This window comes from Cherax quadricarinatus, chromosome 80 (assembly GCF_038502225.1).
Source record: "Cherax quadricarinatus isolate ZL_2023a chromosome 80, ASM3850222v1, whole genome shotgun sequence".
NCBI lineage: Eukaryota > Metazoa > Arthropoda > Malacostraca > Decapoda > Parastacidae > Cherax > Cherax quadricarinatus.
In genome coordinates, this window is record NC_091371.1 from 7,882,525 (window position 1) to 7,892,305 (window position 9,781).

The window sequence follows — 9,781 nt, forward strand, 5'->3', positions numbered from 1 at the left end:
TCCCTCGGCCTGGAGAAGTTCAGGCTATGGAACTGAACTTCTCCAGGCCGAGGGACTGACAACCTCAAATTCTACGACTTCAAGGGTGATGGACTGATTACATCGTCTTCACATCTCTACTGTTCCTGCCTACTTTCTGTATTCGACTGAAGAAGCCTACTGTGTAGGCGAAACGTTTCGGAATAAAGTTGTCTAACTGTTGCATATGTGTCTTACCTATCAATTTTATGTGTTTTACTGTTTCTGTGAGGAATAAATTTTCTTTGTGTAGCTGGTACGTAATTTAGAAAAATATATTGATAGTTGTTTGTTACTGTTTACAAAATCTCCGTCAAGGGTCACCTGCCAGGTTACCCCAGTCAGTGTTAAGAACATAAGAACGAAGGAACACTGCAGCAGGCCTACTGGCCCATGCGAGGCAGGTCCAAGTCTCCTACCGGCTTAAGCCAATGCACCCAACCTAGTCAGGTCAGGTCACATTGACTTAAGGGAGGAACACGGCAACCGACCCACATCCACTCATGTATTTATCCAACCTATTTTTAAAGCTACACAACGTTCTGGCCTCAATAACTGTACTCGGGAGTTTGTTCCACTCATCCACAACTCTATTACCAAACCAGTACTTTCCTATATCCTCCCTGAATCTGAATTTTTCAAACTTAAAACCATTGCTTCCTAAGTTATTATCGAACGACACTTTCATTCTACTCCTTTTTATGATGAAAGTAAAGACACTTGTGTAACATCTACAATGTAATAAAGTTGGTGGTATAAACCTTGGTAATAAATACCGACAAGTTGGTTTAGAAAGACACGTAAGCAAACACTATAACATATTTATTAGAAAACGTTTCGGTCCTGGGACCTTGATCACTTCTAACATACAGAGGTAGAAAGACATTATATATATAGGCGGAGAGTGAGATGTGACGCACGTGACCTGAGGAATGTCATAAGAACATAAGAATGGAGGAACACTGTAGAAGGCCTACTGGCCCATGCGAGGCAGGTCCTTATCAAAACAACCTCTGCCTATGATGAGGACCAGTAGACGACAACAACAACAACAACAACACAGGAGTCACATGATTTCATCGTCTACTGGTCCTCATCATAGGCAGAGGTTGTTTTGATAAGGACCTGCCTCGCATGGGCCAGTAGGCCTTCTACAGTGTTCCTCCATTCTTATGTTCTTATGACATTCCTCAGGTCACTTGCGTCACATCTCACTCTCCGCCTATATATATAATGTCTTTCTACCTCTGTATGTTAGAAGTGATCAAGGTCCCAGGACCGAAACGTTTTCTAATAAATATGTTATAGTGTTTGCTTACGTGTCTTTCTAAACCAATAAAGTTGGTAGAATTACCGACAATATGTAAAGTAAAAGGACACAAGTGCAACTAATGTGTCATTTTATTGTGGCAACGTTTCGCTCTCCAGGAGCTGCTTGAGAAATGAAATTTAAGACATGTGCAACATCTGGAAATCTTGCACATATTTCTTGAGTAGCTTTAGGTAGATGTCGTTTTGATAAGGACATGCCTCGCATGGGCCAGTAGGCCTTCTGCACTAATTTCTGTCAGTAACACTATAAAGCAAAAATCCGGTAGTTACAGTATTTCAAAATTACTAAGCAAGAGGATATTACCCATCCTGGGAACTGGTGTTACTTGATGCCAGCAGGTCCCTCTCTAGCCTCACCTCCTTAGTTCCATTTCTACTACTACTTCTACTACGACTGGACAAATATATGAGTGGGAGGGGCTGGGTTTGTTTGGTTTCAAATGGTTCGGGAGTTATTTCTTGAGTAGCTTTGGGTAGATGTCGTTTTGATAAGGACCTGCCTCGTATGGGCCAGTAGGCCTTCTGCAGTGTTCCTACATTCTTATGTTCTTATGTACTACTACTACCACCCCTACGCACGCATCACCTCACCTGACTCCCGCCACTATATATATGTGTGTTTTCTTAGTTTTCTCTGTATTAGGACTGAAGAAGCCACTCGTGGCGAAACGTTTCCTTTAATAAATGTCCTGAACTGTACATAAGTGTCTTTTTCCACTTCTGCAGTGTTCCTACATTCTTATGTTCTTATAATGCATAGAATTGTAGCAGAACTTCTGGATATTTTTTTAAGAACATAGGAACATAAGAAAGGAGGAACACTGCAGCAGGTAACTTAGACCTGCCTCGCATGAGCCAGTAGGCCTGCTGCAGTGTTCCTTCTTTCTTATTTTCTTTCCTGCCTCTCTTCCACAGCTCTTCACATGGTACATGTGCTGGAACCAGCGGGATACTACTTCAGCAACGCCCGTCCAGGAAACAGCCAGGTCCAGTCACTTATCACTGCGGTGTCTACACCTCATTCTCTTAGTGTTGTCCAAGACGTTACTTCTCTTATTGGCTTTAAGACACTGCTGCATGACTTGAAGACACAACTCATTAACTCTAAGATCGAGTTGAATACACTACTTCCAGAGTTGAAGAGGTTATTCATGAGGTACAAGAGGTTTCTCATCGAATCCAAAATAGAGTTGATAGACCCACTAATTGAACTGAAGAGATTTCTTATCGAATCCAAGACAGAGTTGAAGCCAATACTATCCAATTTGAAGCGACAGTTCATCGAGTCCAAGCCAGAGTTATTGAGTCTACTCAGCACATACAAACCTGAGTTGAAGAGACAACTTACCGAGTCTGTGCCAGAAATCAAGTCACTGCTTCTTGGATTAAAAACACAGTTCACAGAATCAAAGCTAGAGATGGTGGCATTTATCCTTGATTTGAAGGAACTACTCATCGATTCACAGCCTGAAATAGGGGCCTTTTTCACTGCAGTGAAGGAATTATTCGTAGGTGCTGAACTAACTCCACTTCTAGCTCCACTGAAGGGACTATTCATAGAACTGAAGCCTGAGTTGGGGGCTCTTCTCATTGACATGAAGAGAGCATTCAGAGAGCCGCAGCCGCTAACACAAGATGTTAGTCTATTGCCCCTTGAGTCTGAGGTGCAGTTTCCAGACTTTATAGACAAACTCTTCGCTTCCTAGTAATTGCAAGACACACTCAATCACCTAGCAAGCTTCAACGGGCAACTTAGGCTTCTAGTCTCGTTTAGTCACGCTATAAATAAATAAAGCTAGGATACATGGTTAGCATACTCCTGTGCCAGTCATCGTAGTGCATATAATTGCAGTAGATTGACAAATGTAGTTTTCTAACTCTTACGTAGAACTGATGTGAAATGAAACTTTTAATAAAATGAACCTTAGTGTTTTTAAATGGAGATTTTGTAAATGACAATGTGAGAATTAGACCATACCCCGGCCGGGATTGAACCCGCGGTCAGAGAGTCTCAAAACTCCAGACCGTCGCGTTAGCCACTAGACCAGCTAGCCACAATAAGATTCGTCCAACTAGGTATATTTCTACACCATAGGAAGGTTAGCATAGGCCACCACTGTGACCACAAATGCAAGTTTTTACAGACGAATCTCCAGCTAGCGTGGCCGTGACGAACTCTAGCTCAAGTCCCCTCACTGCCGTCAACATGGCTAGCTGGTCTAGTGGCTAACGAGACTCTCTGACCGCGGGCTCAATACCGGCCGGGGTATGGTTTGTTTGCAATCGTGTCATTACGATTTCGTGAGTCATGAGAATTAGACATTTACGAATTAGAAAGCTTCAAATTCTAATCTTTGATGATACATAGCCCAAGATATTTGTTTACTGTTATTTATGGATCTCAAAGAAAAACACGTTAATAATCATAATTTATTCGTAATACAACAAATGGATTCTACTCATAACTAAAATTAATGATTTCTTACAATAAAACAAATGTATTGTAATCACATGCTAAAAATCCTAATTATTTCTTCATAATAATGTAAATACGTTGTAAATTCTTCACCCAGTTTAAGATCCTCGTTGTAAATTTTTCACCCAGTTTAAGATCCTCGTTGTAAATTCTTCACCCAGTTTAAGATCCTCGTTGTTTACGATGGTCGCCAGCAGGACTTCGTCCCCGGCTTACCTGGGTATCAATTAAGGGCTCTTCCGCCTATAGGGGCACGATACACAATGACGGGTGGAACCTGACCCCTTGAAGATATTTATATAAATCATGTTCGAAAACCAAGGTCGCTCGACTTAGCTTGGAGATACCGAGGCGTTGTGTCCGCCCGAAGTTATCTATAGAACAAGATGGGGTCTCCGCATTATATCCAGGAAGGTCCTCTTGACGTTGGCGGCGACGTTAGAGTAGAGGTCTTGAGAGGGAACGAGATAACCTTGATAGTACTGAGAATCGTAGGAGTGACGATGGGAAGGGATGCCTGAGTAGACGGGCTGATGATGGTGCCTTTCCCTGTAGGGACGTTGATATACTCCAGAGTCTGCAGACATAAAAATGTCAATTAGAAATATGTGGCAGTAATAAAACATAATGCAATAGATGAGCCGCATAATTATTAGCCCAAAACCCACACCAGTGATACATTTCAATGTTTAATGTTAGGATTACCCCAATAAAAAATACAAATGAAAGTGTAAATTAAGAAAAAAAAGGCACAATACCGCGACTGGAACAATATATAAAACTTTGTTTTTCGTATGTACGGGTTATTTGCATAAAAATGTAAATAATTCCAACTATAAGAAATGAGTAAAACTTTTCGAAACATCAATGGAAAACGTTGCAAGGAGGTAAACTGACAGTAGACTACAATACCTAAGTATGGGGAAGGATTGTACTGGTAGTAATCGTAGTCGTAAGGTGGAGGTTTGGCGTCAACCAGAGCAGCACCCAGCAGCACCACCAGCAGGAGAGAGCACCTCGTCAGACAGTTCCTGATGTTAGCAGTCATGGTGGCTGGTTAAAGGAAGGATTATAACCTAAATAAGAATTAACTAACAACCTCTCTGGTCAAGAGACAGCAGGGAAGTGAGAATATGAGATTGTTAATGCTGCTTATATACCCTCCGATGCTATGGCAACCTGAAGTCTACCCGGAGGGTAGCTCCCCCTCCACCACTCCCCCACTTCCCTCCCTGTCATAAGAACTGAGGAGTTCTGCAGTAGACAGGTATGTCTACAGTAGACAGGTATGGTATGGTTTGTTTTGACAGATCCTTCATTAACACAACTAATAATTGAAAAATGGAGATACCGACAAGATGATTAAAACGACATGTACAGTTAAGAACATAACGTGAGAGAGAAGGAACACTGTAGCAGGCTTACTGACCCATGTGAGGCAGGTCCAATTCCCCCACCGGCTTAAGCCAATAAGAACATAAGAACATAAGAACGAAGGAACACTGCAGAAGGCCTACTGGCCCATGCGAGGCAGGTCCAAGTCTCCTACCGGCTTAAGCCAATGCACCCAACCTAGTCAGGTCAGGTCACATTGACTTAAGGGAGGAACACGGCAACCGACCTGTTAGCACAAGCTATCAGGTCTAACTCACACCCACCCACATCTACTCATGTATTTATCCAACCTATTTTTAAAGCTACACAACGTTCTGGCCTCTATAACGGTACTTGGGAGTTTGTTCCACTCATTCACAACTCTATTACCAAACCAGTACTTTCCTATATCCTTCCTGAATCTGAATTTTTCCAACTTAAAACCATTGCTGCGAGTCCTGTCTAGGCTAGATATTTTCAGCACACTATTTACATCCCCTTTATTTATTCCTGTCTTCCATTTATACACCTCAATCATATCCCCCCTAATTCTACGTCTTTCCAGAGAGTGCAGATTCAGGGCCCTTAGTCTATCCTCATAGGGAAGGTTTCTGATACATGGGATCAACTTTGTCATCCTCCTTTGTACATTTTCCAGAGAATTTATATCCATTCTGTAATACGGTGACCAAAACTGTGCAGCATAATCTAAATGAGGCCTAACCAAGGATGAAGAATTGAGACACTTATGCAACGCATGGGAATCTTTATTGAAGAAACGTTTCTTCAATAAAGATTCCCATGCGTTGCATAAGTGTCTCAATTCTTCAACTTGTCGGTTTTCAAAACCATTCATCACATCTGTCAGACACTGCAACATCATGGAATCTTGGTACAAAGACTTCAACGCTTGCCCAAACCTTTGGACGATGACCTACTTACATTAGTGGCAGGTCCCACTAAAATCCCGCCTCCTCCTGCTTCAACTCATCTCACCGCAGTATATAAGCCACCTCTCTGGCCCTATGCTGCACTTACTACAAGAGTGATGGACTGAACACATCGAATCCAGGTTGAGGGACTGATTACCTCATACTTCTACTCTCCTTACCCATTTCTACTTTGTATTGGACTGATGAAGTCAATGTGTGGCGAAACGTTTCTTCATTAAAGATTCCCATGCGTTGCATAAGTGTCTCAATTCTTCAACTTGTCGGTTTTCAAAACCATTCATCACTAACCAAGGATGTATAGAGTTGAAGAACAACCTGAGGACTCCTATTATTTATGCTTCTTGATATGAAGCCAAGGATTCTATTAGCTTTATTGCGAACACTTATGCACTGTTGTCTTGGTTTCAGATTACTGCTAACCAGAACTCCTAAATCTTTTTCGCAATCCGTAATATTAAGATCTACATTATTTAGTTTATATGTGGCATGGTTATTGTCCTGACTTAGTCAGGTCAGGCACATTCACTTAAGGGAGGAGCACGGCATCCGACCTAGTAGCACAAGATAGGCAGGTCCAACTCACACCCACTCGTGTATTTATCTAACCTATTTTTAAAACTACACAACGTCTTAGCTTCTATGACGGTACTCGGGAGTTTGTTCCACTCATCCACAACTTTATTACCAAACCAGTGCTTTCCTATATCCTTCCTGAATCTGAATTTTTCCAATTTAAAACCATTGCTGCGAGTCCTGTCTATGCTAGATATATTTAGCAAGCTATTTATATTAACGTTTCGCCACATACGTGTCTAGGTCGGGTCACTGGCCGGTGGGAGACTTGTACCTGCTTCGCATGGGTCAGTAGGCCTCCTGCAGCGTTCCTTCTTTCATATGTTGATAAATTAGACACATGTGCAACTCTTGGGTATCTTTAATGAGGAAACGTTTCGCCACACAGTGGCTTCATCAGTCCATACATAGGAGAAACTTGAAGAACAGGAGGAGAATGAGGTAATCAGTCCCTCAACCTTGAGTCGATGTGTTCAGTCCATCAATCTTGAGTAGAATACGTATTCGTATACGTATACGTTTCCTCATTAAAGATACCCAAGAGTTGCACATGTGTCTAATTTATCAACATGTCGGTTCTCTGAACCATTCATCTACAAACTTTCTTTCATATGGTTTTAATGGCTTCTTCTTGGACTGACAAAGCCATTACTGGCGAAACGTTTCCTCTGATAAATGTCCTAAACTGTACATAAGTTGAAGATTGAGACACTTAAGCAACATATGGGAATCTTTATTCAGGAAACATTTCGCCACACAGTGGCTTCATCAGTCCAATACAAAGTAGAAAGGCGTAAGGAGAGGAGGAGTTTGAGGTAATCAGTCCCTCAGCCTGGAGTCCTGGAGTCGATGTGTTCAGTAGATCAATCTTGTAGAATGTACAGCATAGGGCCGTAGACGTGGCTTATATACTGTAGTGAGGTGAGGCGAAGCAGGAGGAGGTAGGGTCATAGTGGTACCATCCACTAGTCGAAGTACATTCTGTTATTAGGTAAGACACATATGCAACAGTTAGGTATGTTAGGTAAGACACATATGCAACAGTTAGGTATCTTTATTGTGAAACGTTTCGCCTACACAGTAGGCTTCTTCAGTCAAGTACAGAAAAGTTGATAGAAGCAGAAGATACTTGAAGACGATGTAATCAGTCCATCACCCTTAAAGTTTTGAGGTGGTCAGTCCCTCAGTCTGGAGAAGAGCATTGTTCCATAGTATGAAACAATATGGAGAAGAAGTGACAGGATGGGGCTTTTTATAGCGCCAAGAGGTGAGACGTAGGCCACTAGGAGAGGTAAGAACTCAGATGTTGAGAAGTCAGGTCCCTCTCAAATCTTTATTTCGAAATGTTTCGCCTACACAGTAGGCTTCTTCAGTCGAGTACAGAAAAGTTGATAGAAGCAGAAGATACTTGAAGACGATGTAATCAGTCCATCACCCTTAAAGTTTTGAGGTGGTCAGTCCCTCAGTCTGGAGAAGAGCATTGTTCCATAGAATGAAACAATATGGAGATGAAGTGACAGAATGGAGCCTTATATAGTGCCAACAGGTGAGACGTAGGTCACTAGAAGAGGTAAGAACTCAGATGTTGGGAGGTTAGGTCCCTCTCAAATCCAGTCGTTCTCTCTAGTAGAGGTTGTCGAAGTTGATTGTGGGTCTGTACCAAGATATCCTTGTGTTGCAGTGTCTGACAGATTGAATATTAAAATGGTATAAAATACCGACAGGTTGTTAGGTAAGACACATGTGCAACAGTTAGGTATCTTTATTTCGAAGCGTTTCGCCTACACAGTAGGCTTCTTCAGTAGGCCTACTGCAGGCTGGATTTGAGAGGGACCTGACCTCCCAACATCTGAGTTCTTACCTCTTCTAGTGACCTACGTCTCACCTCTTGGCGCTATATAAGTGCTCCCTCCTATCACTTCATCTCCATATTGTTTCATTCCATGGAACAATGCTCTTCTCTAGACTGAGGGACTGACCACCTCAAAACTTTAAGGGTGATGGACTGATTACATCGTCTTCAAGTATCTTCTGCTTCTATCAACTTTTCTTTACTCGACTGAAGAAGCCTACTGTGTAGGCGAAACGTTTCGAAATAAAGATACCTAACTGTTGCATATGTGTCTTACCTAACAACCTGTCGGTATTTTATACCATTTTAATGTTCGAAGTACATTCTACAAGTGTGATGAATGGTTTGAAAAACCGACAAGTTGAAGATTGAGACACTTATGCAGCATATGGGAATGTTTATTCAGGAAACGTTTCGCCACACAGTGGCTTCATCAGTCCAATACAAAGAGGAAGGCGTAAGGAGAGAAGGAGAATGAGGTAATTAGTCCCTCAGCCTGGAGTCGATGTGGACTGAACACATCGACTCCAGGCTGAGGAACTGATTACCTCAAACTCCTCCTCTCCTTACGCCTTTCTACTTTGTATTGGACTGATGAAGCCACCGTGTGGCGAAATGTTTCCTGAATAAAGATTCCCATATGTTGCATAAGTGTCTCAGTCTTCACCTACTCCAAGGTTGAGGGACTGATTACCTCATCTTCTGTACATAGTTCTACTGTCTTCAAGTTATGTCCTGGAATTTGTATTGATAAAGCCACTGGATGGCGAAACGTCTACAATAAAGATACCTAGATACCTTGTTTCATACTATGGAACAAAGCTCTTCTCCAGACTGAGGGACTGACCACCTCAAAACTTTAAGGGTGATGGACTGATTACATCGTCTTCAAGTATCTTCTGCTTCTATCAACTTTTCTGTACTTGACTGAAGAAGCCTACTGTGTAGGCGAAACGTTTCATAATAAAGATACCTAACTGTTGCATATGTGTCTTACCTAACATACCTAGATGTTGAACATCAAAATGGTATACAATACCGACAGGTTGGTAGGTAAGACACATAGGCAACAGTTAGGCAGATGTTGCACATGTCTTAAAATCAGTCCCTTAACCTTGAGTCGATGTAATCAGTCCATCATTCTCCTTTGTATGAACGTTTCGCCATTAAACATACCCAAGTGTTGCACATGTGTCGTATTTA

At 41.9% G+C, this 9,781-nt stretch overlaps 1 protein-coding gene across 1 annotated transcript; it reads right to left on the bottom strand.

Moving 5' to 3' along the window:
• Nucleotides 1–3,922: 3,922 nt before the first annotated feature.
• LOC128702407 (uncharacterized) lies at nucleotides 3,923–4,932 on the bottom strand. The gene is made up of 2 exons (XM_053796648.2): nucleotides 4,739–4,932; nucleotides 3,923–4,403 (listed from the first exon to the last, which is right to left on the bottom strand). The coding sequence occupies exons 1-2, from the start codon at nucleotides 4,872–4,874 to the stop codon at nucleotides 4,201–4,203; spliced, it is 339 nt and encodes a 112-aa protein (XP_053652623.2). The 5' UTR covers nucleotides 4,875–4,932; the 3' UTR covers nucleotides 3,923–4,200.
• Nucleotides 4,933–9,781: the final 4,849 nt, after the last annotated feature.